This window comes from Notamacropus eugenii, chromosome 4 (assembly GCF_028372415.1).
Source record: "Notamacropus eugenii isolate mMacEug1 chromosome 4, mMacEug1.pri_v2, whole genome shotgun sequence".
Classification (NCBI taxonomy): domain Eukaryota; kingdom Metazoa; phylum Chordata; class Mammalia; order Diprotodontia; family Macropodidae; genus Notamacropus; species Notamacropus eugenii.
Genome location: NC_092875.1, coordinates 10139448 through 10153627, shown reverse-complemented (window position 1 = coordinate 10153627; position 14180 = coordinate 10139448). Strand labels below are relative to the sequence as shown.

General features: G+C 42.8%; 1 protein-coding gene across 1 annotated transcript in view; it reads left to right on the top strand.

Annotated features, from left to right (window-relative positions):
- The window catches only part of LOC140498942 (uncharacterized), a 29679-nt gene extending 20289 nt beyond the window's left edge, over positions 1-9390 (top strand). Inside the window, 4 exon segments of the mRNA XM_072599746.1 lie at positions 406-532; positions 1243-1341; positions 8045-8973; positions 8975-9390. Coding sequence (XP_072455847.1) covers positions 406-532; positions 1243-1341; positions 8045-8973; positions 8975-9172 — 1353 coding nt within the window. The 3' untranslated portion in view covers positions 9173-9390.
- The last annotated feature ends 4790 nt before the right edge of the window (positions 9391-14180 follow it).

The window sequence follows — 14180 nt, the reverse complement described above, 5'->3', positions numbered from 1 at the left end:
ATCCATCTTCTGCAGGATGTCTTTCCCATTCCCTAGATAGCATGCCTGCCCCCCCTCAGGGTCGTGCCTTAGCCATCCCTATTCATTTGAATGTTGCCTCCCCAGTTAGGATGTGAGCTCTTTGAGGGCCAAGACTGCAGTAGCCATGGAAGCCACTCATCTTCTTTGGTTCTGTGCCTAAGACTGTAAACTTAGGCACACGGTAGGTGCTCACTGAGGCCTGAAACTGATGAGCTCCGTTCCCTTCATCTTCCCTCCCGGTGTCATTGTCTATTTATTAAATGCCTGCTCTGTGCCAGGCACTGTGCTGAGCACTGGGAATACAGTCAGAACTAGTCTTGACCCTTAAGGGGCTGATGTCAAGTAGTTCTCAGGTTGTACCCACACATGTATTTGCTGTTTCAGGTATTGGTGACTTTCAAGGATGTGGCTGTGGACTTTACCCAGGAGGAGTGGGGGCACCTGTGCCCTTCTGAGAAGGAGCTGTACAGAGATGTGATGCTCGAAAACTACAGGAACCTGGTCTACCTGGGTAAGGATGGCCCCCGGGCCTCAGGACCTGCCCTTTGGCCATCTGTGCTTCCTTCCTTGGTGCATGTTGGAGGGGCCGTCTTGGGTGTCTAGCACTTATCTGTCAAGGAGAGACCAGAGCTTCCTAATCCTTGCATGGTCAAGAGACAGGGTGCTCCAACATGTCCCCTAGTAAAATGTCTGTCATTTCTGTGTCTGGAAACAGGCAGTTTCTGATATCCTTGAGGTATTCCTCATTTCTGTTTCTTCCACCATTCTGTTTCCCAAACTCCTAGGGCAGCTGCCTGCAGACATGAAATGTTCCCCTCCTCTTCGGGAAATTGAATTTTCTTTACCACCTAAAATTGACCCCATGACCTGTTTCCTCATAGTTTCTAGGAACACAATTCTGTGTCCTTCAGGGGTTCATTGTCCTCCTCATTGGATCTTCCTAATATGTCTGACTCTTCATGACCTGTCCATGGGGTTTTCTTGGCAAAGATACTAGAATGGTTTGCCATTTCCTTCTCTAGTGGATTAGGGCAAACAAAGTAAGTGACTTGCCCAGGGTCACACAGCTAGTGTCTGAGGCCAGATTTGAACTCAGGTCTGCCTGATTCCAAGCCTAGCACTTTATCCACTGGGCTATCTCTCCTAATATGTCTACTTGTCCCCAAAGAGAGAAGGGACAGGAATTATATTCAAGGTGTCTCTCACATTTCCTCACTGCAGGACTTGCAGTTTCCAAACCAGATGTGATTTATCAGTTGGAGCAAGTAGAAGGCCCTTGGGTGCCAGAGGGAGAGGCCCCAGCAGTCCCAGAAGGCCCAGGTGAGTGAGGGAAGCCAGGTAGGTTGGATCTTACAGACAATGTCCCAGATGATCATTCTGGGGCAGCACTTTCATTTTTATTTTTAACATTCTTTTTTTAAATTTTGAGTTCCAGATTCTCTCCCTCTCTCCATTCACTCCCCTACCCAGTTAGAAGACAAGAAATTTAATGCTTATTTTAGATGTGCCATGTTGCAAAAAACAAAATTATGCTTCAGTTTTCTCTCAGAGTCCTTTACTTCTCTGTAGAAGTGAAGAGCACTTGTTATCACAAGTCCTTCAGAATTGTCTTATGTCATTGTATTCCTCGTACTAACACATAGAAATGCCAGCAGCAGAACAGAGGTCTGTACACAACGTTTGTAGATCTGACCAAGGCCTTTGACACTGTTAGTTGTGAGGGCTTATGGAAAATTATGTCAAAATTTTGTTGCCCAGAGAAGTTCATCAATATTGTACATCAATTTCCTGATGGCATGTTTGCCTGGGTTCTGGATAATGGACAAAGCTCTCGTGCCTTCCCAGTCACCAATGGAATGAAACATGGCTGTGTGCTTGCTCCCATGCTTTTTAGCATGATGTTTTCAGCCATGTTGTCAAATGCTTTCAGTGAGGATGAACATGGCATCGAGATCAACTACTGTACTGATGGTAAGTTCTTCAATCTGAAAAAGCCAAGACCAAAGTTGAGAGAATGTCGGTGCATGATTTTCTGTTTACAGATGATTGTGCACTCAGTGCAGCCTCTGAAGCTGAGATGCAACAAAGTATGGATCAATTCTCTGCTGCCTGTGCTAATTTTGGCCTAATAATTAACACCAAGAAAACATAGGTGCTCCATCAGCCACCACCACACCATCCATACGTGGAACCATCTGTTACAACAAATGGAGAAGTTTTGGATGCTGTGGATAAGTTCACTTACCTTGGTAGCGTACTTTCCAGGGATGTACACATTGACAATGAGGTTGATGCACACATTGCCAGAACTTGCTCAGTGTTTGGGAGGCTCCAAAGAAAAGTTTGGGAGAGAAGAGGTATTAGACTGACTACCAACCTGAAGGTCTACAGAGCCATTGTACTGACCTCATTGTTGTATGCCTGTGAAACATGGACAGTCTGCCAGTGCCATGCCAAGAAACTGAATCACTTCCATTTGAACTGTCTTAGGAAGATTCTGAGGATCACTTGGCAGGATAAGGTACCAGACACTGAAGTCCTTGCTCAAGCTGAACTGCCAAGCATTCAAACTATGCTTCAGAAAGGGCAAGTCCGATGGGCTGGCCATGTTGTTCAAATGCAAAATGTACTCTTGCCAAAAAGACTATTTTATGGAGAACTGGCATGGGGCAGGAGATCACATGGTGGCCAGAAGAAGCAATACAAAGACACTCTCAAGGTCTCTCCAAGAACTTTGGATTTGACTGTGCAACATGAGAGACACTGGCACAGGACTGCTCAGCATGGCATGCCCATATCAGAAAGGGTGCTGCGCTCTTTGAGCAAAGTAGAATTGAGACAGCACAAAGGAAACGCAGGATGCGCAAATTTGGGATATTCACCCCAAATATTCACACAGACTATCTGTGCCCAACCTGTGGTAGAGCATTCTGAGCTCATATTGGTCTGATCAGCCAAAGTCAGATACACTGAACCTTCACATTATCACGGTGACGTCACTTTGGTCCTCCTGGAGAACGAAGGACACCGGCCATATCATTGTACTGCTGAGAACAGCCAACTCTCTCACAGTTCGTCATCACAAGCGTTGCAGCGCTGTATACAGTGTTCTCCTGGTTCTGCTCACTCGGCTTTCTATTGGTTCATGTGAATCTTCTCAGGTTTCTCTGAAGCTATTCTGCTCATTGTTTCTTTCCCATAGAACCATACACATAGCCTGTCCAGCCACTCCCCAGTTGATGGACATCTCTCGGTTTTTTGTTCTTTGCCACCACAGATAAAGCTGCTGTAAATGTTTTGGTACATATAGATCCTTTTCCTTTTTCTCTGATGTCTGGGATGTCGGTGGTGTTGCCGGGTCAAAGGGCAGATAGTTTTAGAGCCCTTTGGGCCTGGACCAGCCGTGCAGTAGTGTCCCTATCCGTCCACACTCCCTCCAGCATTTGCTGTTTTCCTTTTCTGTCATGTCAGCCAATACAAAAGGTGTGAGGTTGTGTACCTCAGAGTTATTTTAATGTTAAGTTCTCTAACCATTAGTGATTTAGAGCATTTTATATGATTGTTGATCGTTTTGCTTTCGTCTGAAAACATCTTTTCATATCCTTTGACCGTTTATCAGCTGGTGACTGGCTCCTGACAATTTGGTTCACTATATTTTTGAGAAATGAGGCTTTTGTCAAAGAGATTTCATGTCAAAATTTTTTTTTCTCAGTTTCCTGCTTTCCTTCTCATTTTGGCTGCATTGGTTTGGTGTGTGCTTCAGTTGTTGCTCAATTGTTTCAGTCCCGTCGGAGCCTCCATAGCCCCGTTTGGGGCTTTATTGACAAAGATGCTAGAATAGTTTACCAGTTTCCTTCTCCAGCCCATTTTACAGATGAGGAAACTGAGGTAAGCAGGGTTAAGTGACTTGGCCAGGGTCACACCGCTAGTCAGTGTCTGAAGCCCGATTTGAACTGAGGAAGATGAGTCCTCCTGAGTTTAGGCCTTCTCCTGTATTCACTGCACCACCTAACGGCCCCTTTGTGCAAAAACATTTAAATTTCGTGTAATTGCAATTAACCCTTTTATCTCCTGTTATCCTCTTTATCTCATGTTTGGTCATAAAACCTTCCAGGTAATTTTTTTCCATGCTCCCCTAGTAACGTTATAACCCTTTATGTCTAAATCATATGCCCGTTTGATCTTATTTCGGTAACTGTGGAAGATATTTGTTTATACTTAGTTTGTGCCAAACTGCTTTCCAGTTTTCTCAGCAATTTTTGTTAAATAGTGAGTTCTTGCCCCCCAAACCTGACCTTTGTGTTTATCAAACACTAGATTCCTGTGGTCATTTAGTCCTGTGTATTGTGTATCCAGTCCATTCCAGTGACTCTCCCTCCATTCTTAGCCAGAACCAGATTGTTTTAATGACTGAGATCGGGGCTGGCTGGGCCACCTGCTTTCACTTTTTAAAATCAATTCCCTTGATATTCTGGATCTTTTGTTCTTCCAGATGAATTTTGTTATGACTTTTCCTATCTCTATGAAATAATTCTTTGGTAGTTTGATTACTGTGGCACTGAAGAAGCAGATTAATTTAGGTAGCATTGCCATTTTTATCACATTGGCTCATCCTACCCATGAGCAATTAATATTTCTCTAGTTGTGTAGATCTGTCTTTGTGTGAAAAGTGTTTTGTGATTGTGTTCATATGCTCCTGGGTTTATCTTGGCAAGTATTTTATACTGTGAGCAGTCACTTTAAATGGAATTTCTTTATCTCTTTCTGTTGGATTTCGGTGGTAATATATAGAAATACTAACGATTTATGTGAGTTTATTTTATATCCTGCAACTCTGCTAAAGTTGTTGCTTATTTCAACTAGTTTTTTAGTTGATTTTCTAGGATTCTCTAAGTAGAGAGGGAGGGTACAAGGGAGATCAAGAAAGACTTCCTGTAAAAAGTAATTATAACTATGAGTTAGGAGAGAACTTCTGTGAGGATGGAGAATATTCCAGGCCTGGGGGCATCATGGGTATATGTTGTGTAAGCCACGGAAAAGAGGCCTGTCTGGCAGGACTCCTCCGAGAGTCACATGCAGGGAGAACAGAAAGGGAGGCTGGAGCATATTGGGAAGGGCTTGAAGTGCTGAGCACAGGAGATCGTACTGGCTGATTTTTTCCATTTGAATCTACAGTTATTGAGAACTTAACTATTAAACATCAGGATAGTTTTTTAAACTTCCTTTACAACATGTTTATACATCAGTTTCAGTGCAGATCTCCAGCAGGACTTTGTGCTTGCTGTTAATTCCTATTCCAGTTTCCTATCATTAGTTACAGTTGGTATGTCTTTGGCTCTTGTTTCCCTGGGCCTTCTTTTGTGAAACTCTGTCCAGATTTCTTTGTTTTTCACATTTTTCATAGGATTTGTGTCATATTCTTATTTTGTTGTCTAGGCTCGTTGGATCATCCATGTGGGGAACTCAGAGTGTAGAAAATCCCACCACCATTGCCAATCAGCCGCCCTTTTGTAACTTATGGTCTTAAAAGGAAGAAAACGGTTCATGTTCTTTATCCATTTGTCCACCATGGACTGGGAACTGCTAGTTACATTGTTTTATTGTTTCTTGTGTCTCACCTGGGACACTTGCAGCCTTTGAGACCATGGGTTGGCTACTGGCCTTTTCTATGTCTCACACAAATTGCTAAGACTAAAAATTATCCAAAAGATCTTGATTTACTGAATCACAGACTCTTAAGATAAGTAATGACATGAGGGTCATCAGTATTTTTCTTTCAATTTATTTTGTTCTGTTTCGCAGAAGTCTTATTTAATGTGTCCGGCCAGTCAAGTCTATCTTATCCTCAATTCTAACCCCTACACAGCTGAGCACTGTCTTTTCACGTGTATATTGACTTTAACCCAAATTGCCTGTTGGCTTCCATATTCCTATCTGATCTTTTTTTTTCCTGTTTACTTTTTAAGTTTTAAAGTTATTAATTATTAAATTAAGTTATTAAGTATTAACACTATTAAGTGTTACTGATGGAACTGGGTTTTCTGGAGCTGTAGTCCAAGGGAATTTTCTGATTCTGTTGTCTTTTCTCTGTCCCTTCACAGGCCCCTTCCCTTGATTTTTAGATCAAAATGATTCTAGACCTTCCTTATTTCTCTTTATTCTTCAATGAAAATTGGAAGCACCCAGCAAACATGTCATATGTTATTATGTGTTGAACCCTAACCACCCCATTGGACACATGGTTCTTTCCAGCCCATTGCTGTTACAAAAAGAGCTACCACAAATATTGTTAGGGAAGTTTTTTTCCTTCCCATAATATCCTTGGCATCATGCATATTTGAGGCAGAGTTTGGGTGGATGGCACCCTGGGAAGGTAGGAGGGGTTACAGTGGTTCATGGATACTCAAAGGCAAACAGCAGCACTGGAGAGTGTGGGCAGAGGCAGCTGGGGACCCAGTGGCCTGTGACCTCCCTTGCCCCCACTGTCCCTTCTCCCTGGCACAACCCTTGATGAGTACTGGAATATGCTTTATAGTTACAGGCAAAGATCAGCTGGCAGTTTTCAGACAGAGGGTCTACTGTGGCAGCTGTCACATCACTGGTGGGCCAGTGGGTGAGAGAGCAGGGATGAGTTGCAAAGAATGAAATAGGATCAAGAAGATCAGTTCTAAGTAGTTCTAACTAAGCTGCATCAATACTCTTGCTGGAGAGTTTTCAGAGTTTTTAAGCCTTAAATGTACCAGAGTTGTCTGATCAGAGACAGTCGTAGAAGAGGGGGTCATAGGTTTCGCTTGTGATTTAGGCTTGTTTGCGTGATCACTGGGAGAAAGGGCACACACTCTTCTGCATGGCTGACTGAAGTCGCTGCTGCTTTGCGAAGATAGCAGAGCTTGTTTACTGCTCCACCAGCCATGGAACAGCTCGCCTGTTTGTCCAAAGCTCTACCAACAGTTGGTTTTCGGTCTTTGGGGAAAAAATCCATTTGGCAATTTGATGGATGGTAGGGGACTCAGATTTGTTTTTTAAAGGGAGAGAAGGGAATAAACATTTCTGTAGTACCTGTTACGTGCCAGGCACTGGGATCAGCTCTTTACAGATATCATACGTTCTCACAACACCCCTGCATGGTAGGTGCTTTTACCATCATCCTCATTTAACAGTTGAGGAAACCAAGGGAAATGGAAGTTAAATGATGAGCATTTCTCTGTATTAGAGGAATTTTCAGGTACTAATTGATGATTTGTGTTTCTTCAAAGAAATGAATTTATATTTAAATAGCATCGTGGTGGTCTCCCTGCCTCCATTGTCCCCCTCCTCCAGGCTATCCCCCACTAAGGTGTCCAGCCGATCTTCTGAAAGCACCGACCATGTCATCACCTTTTCATCAAAGTCTAGTGGATACTCTTCCCTCTGGGATCAAATATAAAATCCTCCATTTGTCTTTCAAAGTTCTTACCCCTGCCTACATTTCTAGTCTTCTGACACCTTACTCCCCTCTAAGTTCTCTGTGATTCAGTGACACTGGCCTCCTGGATGTTTTCCCCTCCATCATCCCTTCTTCTGACTCTGTGTCTTCTCACTGGTTGTCTTCCATGCTTAGAATTCTCCCCCTTGTCATCTTCATCTCCTGGCTTCGTTCAGGTCCCAGCTTAAATCTTATCTTCTGCAGTAAGCCTTTCCTGAATTTCCCCCTTAATGCTGGTGCCTTCTCTTAGTGATTATCTTATCTCCCCAGCCTAAGCACAGTACCTGACACATTGTAGATACTTGAGGAATGCTTGTTGGTTTGACTTGACTGAATGACACTTTCCTCATTGGGAAAATGAGGAGCTGACATATTTACCTAACAAGGTTGTTTAGAGGACCAACATGAAAGCTTTTTGTAGTCACTGCAAGCAAAGGGTCATATTAACTGTTCTATATTTTAGTGTTGGCAGTAATTTTTCTTGATAGAGACAGAAGATAGTATCATAGGTACAACAGCAAAACCAGAAATATTTACGGTTTTAAATATTTCTTTCAGATTTTGAGACTAGACTTGGAACCAAGCTGACCACTCCAGAGCTGGACATTTCTTTGGATGTATCATCCCAGGAAAAAGTGTCAAGTGATAGTCCTTGTGTCATCAAATTGAGAGAAGCCTTGGAATATGATGCCTGGCTGAGAAGGCGGCAGAACAATGAGGAGAAATCTTATGAATGTAACGAATGTGTAAAATCCTTCTATCAGAGCGCACGACTTTCTGAGCCACAGAAAATTCATACTGGAGAGAAACCTCATAAATGTACGGAATGTGGGAAGGCCTTCCATCAGAAGGCAGGACTTAATCAGCATAAGAAAACTCATACCAGAGAGAAACCTTACACATGTAAGGAATGTGGGAAAGCTTTTCACCAGAGCACAGCACTTACTCTGCATCAGAGAGTTCATACTGGAGAGAAACCTTATGAATGTACAGAATGTGGGAAGGCCTTCCATCAAAGGACAGGCCTTAATCAGCATCAGAAAATTCATACTGGAGAGAAAACTTATGTATGTAGTGAATGTGGAAAGGCCTTCCACCAGAGCCCAACACTTACTCGACATCGGAGAATTCATACTGGAGAAAAACCTCATGTATGTAAGGTGTGTGGGAAGGCCTTCCACCAGAGCACAGCACTTACTCAACACCAGAGGATTCATACTGGAGAGAGACCTTATGAATGTACTAAATGTGGGAAATTCTTCAACTGCAACTCATACCTTATTTCCCATTACAGAATTCATATTGATGAAAGACCATATGAATGTAAGGAATGTGGGAAGGCCTTCCGCCGGAGCACACAGCTTACTCGACATCGAAGAATCCATACTGGTGAGAAGCCTTATGAATGTAATGAATGTGGAAAAGCCTTCTATCGACGGTCAGGACTTACTGGACATCAGAAAATTCATACTCGAGAAAAACCTTATGGAATCAAATGAATTTAGGAAAGCCTCTAGAACCCAGCACTTACTTGAATCAGATACTGGAGAGAAACATTATAAACCTAATGAATGTGGGAATGCCTTGAGAATTCTTATTGGACCTAAAGAATGTAATGTTTGTGGGAAGGCCTTCCTCAAGAGTAAAGAACTTGCTCAGCACCAAAGGAATCACACTGGAAAGTAATTTATGGATGCCACGTCTTTGAAGTAATGCATGTGTGAGCGTTCACTTTGCAGAAAGATTGAGAAGCAAACTAAAAAGGACACAATAGAAAGAGATAACTCCACGTTTCCCTCAACGGCTTCTCTGATTTTTTTCAAAGGAAGACTATATAACTATTTATTGACCACTGTTCACCCATATTTGTATTAAACTAAATAATACACACTTACGTAACATTAGAGTGACTGAAAATTATTGTCTGTCCTCTTAATGAACCAAGTGACCCAAATGCTAAAACGTTTGATTATCCATGTTTAGGGGATGAGTTGGGGTAAAGAAACAAAAACGTCCACACCAGTAGCATAGAAGACTAAATAGACCTGGTATGTTTACTTAGCCATTTGTGCCACTAGTTATTAAAACACAACTTTTCTACCTCAAAAGCAGGCCTTAATGAGCAGAATATTATAGTTCCAGCAGATAGGAATGTTACTACCTGATTAAGAATAAACTTGGGTAGTAAAAGATGTGTTCTTCAGTTGTATCTAACCCTTCATGACCTTATCTGGGGATTTCTTGGCAAAGATCCTGGAGTGATTTACCATTTCCTTCATTTTACACGTGAGGGAACTGAGACAAACATGGTTAAGTGACTTACCCAGAGTCACAAAGCTAGTAAGTGTTTGAGGCCAGATTTGAACTTAGGTGTTCCAGTCTCCAGGGCCTGTGCACTTTGCCATCTAGCTGTCTAAAAGATGTAACAGCCCAACTTTCCAAAACATGAAATAAAAGTTTTCCTATTTTAAAATCAAGACTAAAATGGTTCAATTTTAAAGTCTTAGGAAAGTATTAAAATATTTTCAGATTCTGGCATCATTTACCTATATTTTTAACCCAAGATTGAAAACTTTCAAAGAAGGACAGTGTCCATAAATTGAGAACTAGAACTCAGGGATTTTGTGAGTAAGCATGCCTACTTTGTCAGAACTATAGATAAAAAGGTCCATCCCCTCTCCCAACTTCATACACACACATACACACACACACACACATGTCTCCGTCAGGGTAACAATCTGTGTGTCTTTGGAAAGAAAAAAATCTGTCTTTGGTCCCTTTTTGAGAAATTCTGAGCTGGTTTCACAAATCTTGTGCCAGTTTGAGGATGTCCTTTGGGCCCATGGGAAAGATGTCCATTATCCCCTCAATAAAGTCAGTATAGGCTGTGAACATTCCTACATTCATGAATACTCCAGGATGGTGCCAACATGCTTAAAAATTGTTTTGCCCAAAAGCAGTTGTGTTTTTTCTCTTTTTTTAGAAATTTCAGGATAGCTTATTTTCTATGGCTTGGGGAAAACTTGTTCCTATGTTCCCTATAACTGAAAAATGACTGCCTGAAACAAGTTGGAGATGGCTTTTCTTCTGGTTATGAAATGTAGTTTTATAAATTGGTTTCAAATAAGTGCCACAATTCTAAACAGACCCCAAATTCAGGGGCAGGTAGCTATAAGCACACACTTGGGTGCCGCAGTAGTGATCATGAGAGGTATTAATAGTTATAAAATACTTACCTCTAAGGTGACAAAGTTCATTCCATAGCACCAGATACTCTCTTCTGTGATAAATGAATAAATGCAAAGTTTGTATTAACTTGTTCAGTGTAAGCACCGGTGCTGATGATACAAAACAAGATGAAAACCTACTTTAAAAAATTTATCAGATTCAGTTCTTATATTCATGTGTAGGTATGTGGATAGCTAGCTAGAGATGATAGACAGAAAAATAGATGGATAGATTAGATGAGTGAGCAACGAAAGCTTTACTGTGCTTCATCTGGACTGGAATACCTGCTCCATTGAATGTCATGCAAAGCCATGACTGAGGACACCTCTTGTTTGTTTCTTTTGCCAGGACCAAGTCTCCCTCCGCAGAATCTTCCTAATTATGAGAAACATTAGTTCTCTGATTTTTGTCATACCATTTATTCTCTGTGGGTCACAACCTCAAGGAAAGCTTTTGGTTTGTCACCAGACTCCTTTATTTCTTTTTACTTAGGGATGCACTGTTGGATAAAGATTTTTGGAAATCATCTTTTACTTTTTGAGAATTAAGAAATGCTTCATTGGATGTTTAGTTTCCCCCATATTGTCAGCATCTATAAATCCTTTCCATTTTCAGAATCATTTAACTTTCCCATTGCCCACTCATTGGTCCATCATTTTCTCCATAAATTCCTCAGGTTCTGCTTACTCCAAGTATTTACTCTTGCCTTTCTATGTCCCACTTCCTTTTTCCCCAGTGTGCTTTGTAAAAGGTAAAACATTTTTTTGCAGACTAGAGCTTTTCCCACTAGCTGGGCTGAGTGTGCCTGCCTCTCCTACATACCTTTTAGTACTGCTGGCAAAGGGAAAGGAAAATTGAGGTTGGATGTGGCACAGTAGCTTCTGCCAGCGTACTGCTGCCCACAGAAGAGGGTCGCTTTCCCCGCATTTTCCTCTCTCAAGTCTCGGAGCACTTCAGTCCTCCAATCCCTATGCTTGTAACAGTCAAATGAAGATAAGAATTTTCCACAAGGAAGATGAATACCTAGAAGAAATGAAGCAAGCGATAAACATGTAATAAGAGCCCTGGAAGAAACAGAATGGAATGGAATAGAATATAATGTTGGGGACCTAGGGTGGCCAAGTTCCAGAGCTGAGAGAAGCAGAGCTGCTAAGGTGACCAAGGCTCTAACTGGGAGTGTTTGCTGGACAGACAGATGGCACTCCAAGCCTGGGGGAAGAGGTTCCCTTTTAGATCATCGGAGTGCATGGTTGGGAGGCCCTTGATTAATCAACTAACGTGCACTTATTAAGCTCCTAGTGTGTGTACTAGTTGTGCTCAGCACTGACAACTGGGAGAATCAGGAAAGATCTCCTGTCATAAGTGGTACTGCAGCTGAGCCTTGAAGGGAATTAAACAATTCCAAGAGGGAGAAGGGAGACCATTCCATGCATGGAAAAGCCTGGGGAAGGGGATGGAATGCCCTGTGTGGGAACCAGCAGGTAGACCACTTTGGCCATAATGATAGGATGGAGCTAGACTGTGAAGTTTTAAAATAGGAAACATACTGAGTCCCTCTCCCCTTCTCCACAACTCTGTCCTCTTCTTCCCCGCCTCTTGCCCTTTTTTGGTCTCTTTTTTCATACTCTCTCTTTCCTTCTTTTTCTACCTTTTTCCTCCTTCTACTTCCTTTTATTTTGCTTATTTCTCTACCTTTCCTCCTATCTTTTCCTCTGTTGCCTTCCTGGTCTTCCTTTTGAGTCTTTTTCCTGCACTCTCCTGTCCTCTTTCCCCCACCTGCCTTTCCTTCTGCCCTCCTCCCCATCCTTTGTGCTCTAGATAGATACTGAGACCACTTCCAGAATCTACCACTCGCAGATTCTGTTAGCTTGTGATTTCCCCTCTCTTCTTCCACACCCCACTGTGTTCTCTGCTCTTTTTCTCCTTCATCTCCAAAGCTGAATTCACTGTCTTCCCTGTAAAGCCTCTCTTCCTACAAACCCTGATTTCTGTAGGATACATCCCCATTCTCTCACTCATTACCTTGGAGTCCTCCTTGACTCCCCATTTCCCCCAGATCCCATCAATTCCCAGTCTTGTCTGTTCACCTCAACATCATCTTTCATCGGTTGCCCTCTCTCTGCTCAGGTGGCCACCGCCCTGGTTCAGGGGCTCATCTTGTCTCCTTTTTAAACTCATCTCCAAGCTTCCAGCTTCTCCCCTCTCAAATCTGTCTTTCCCACAGCTGCCCAGATGATCCCCTGTAAAAACATGGGGGAGCACACAGGAGACCGCTTTACAAAATCTTTAAGTTCCCCTCTTGCCTCTAGCGCAAAGCATGGACTCCTCAGCTTGAAATTTATGGATCTCCCCAATGTATCTCAAACATGTCTTTCCACATTCATTTCCCATGACTAGGAGGTGTTCTGACCTTGTCCCATCTCCTACCTCCGTTCATTTCTACCCCTCTCCTCATGCCTGAAGGTCCCCTGCTTACCTCAGTCAGTAAACATTTATTAAGCACCTACATCTAGGCAGTTAGGTGGTGCATTGGATAGAGCACTGGGCCTGGAGTCAAGAGGACCTGAGTTCAAATCTGGCCTTAGACACTCACTAGCAATGTGACCCTAGGCAAGTCACTTAACCTTTATTTGCTGCAGTTTTCTCCTGCAAAATGAGCTGGAGAAGGAAATGGCAAACCTGTCCAGCATCTTTGCTAAGAAAACTCGAAATGGGGCTATGAAGAGTCAGACACGACTGATAGCAACAACAAAAGTGTGCTAAGTGCTGGGGATGCCAAGGCAAAAGATGGTGTCCAGCCCCAAGGAACTTAGCATCTAATGGGGGAGACACATGCAAGCAACTCTGTACCAATAAGCTATATGCAAGAAAATAGGAAATAATTAACAGAGGGAAGACTCCAGCATCAAAGGGGGATTGAGAAAGGCTTGTTGTAGAAGGTGGGATTTTTGTTGAGACTTGAGGGAAGCCAGAAAATCCAGGAGTGGAGATGAGGAGAGTTCTAGACTTGGGGGTGGGGGCAGCCAGTGAAAATGCCTGGAATTGGGAGATAGAGGCTCTTGGTCATGAAGCAGCCAGGAGGCCAGTGTCACTAGATCAAAAAGAACATGTGGTGAGTAAAGTATAAGAAGCCTAGAAGAGGTGGGGAGGGGCAGAGTGTGGGGAGCTCTGAATGGTAGACAGGATTGTATATGTGATCCTGGAGGTGATGGGGAGTTCTTGGAATTCATGGGCAGGGCAGTGGGCACACCTGGGCTTTAGGAAGATCACTTTGACCTAATGTTGAGGATGGAGTGGGGAGAGACTGAGGCAGGGTGACTAACCTGAAGCCTGTTGCAGCAGTTAGGAATAAGGTAATGAGAGTTTGCCCAGAGAGACCTACCTAGAACACCACCAGGGTGCCCTCAGTGTTAGGGAAGAGAAGGGCATCTAAGAGACATGATGTGTTGGTAGAGTTGACAGGGCT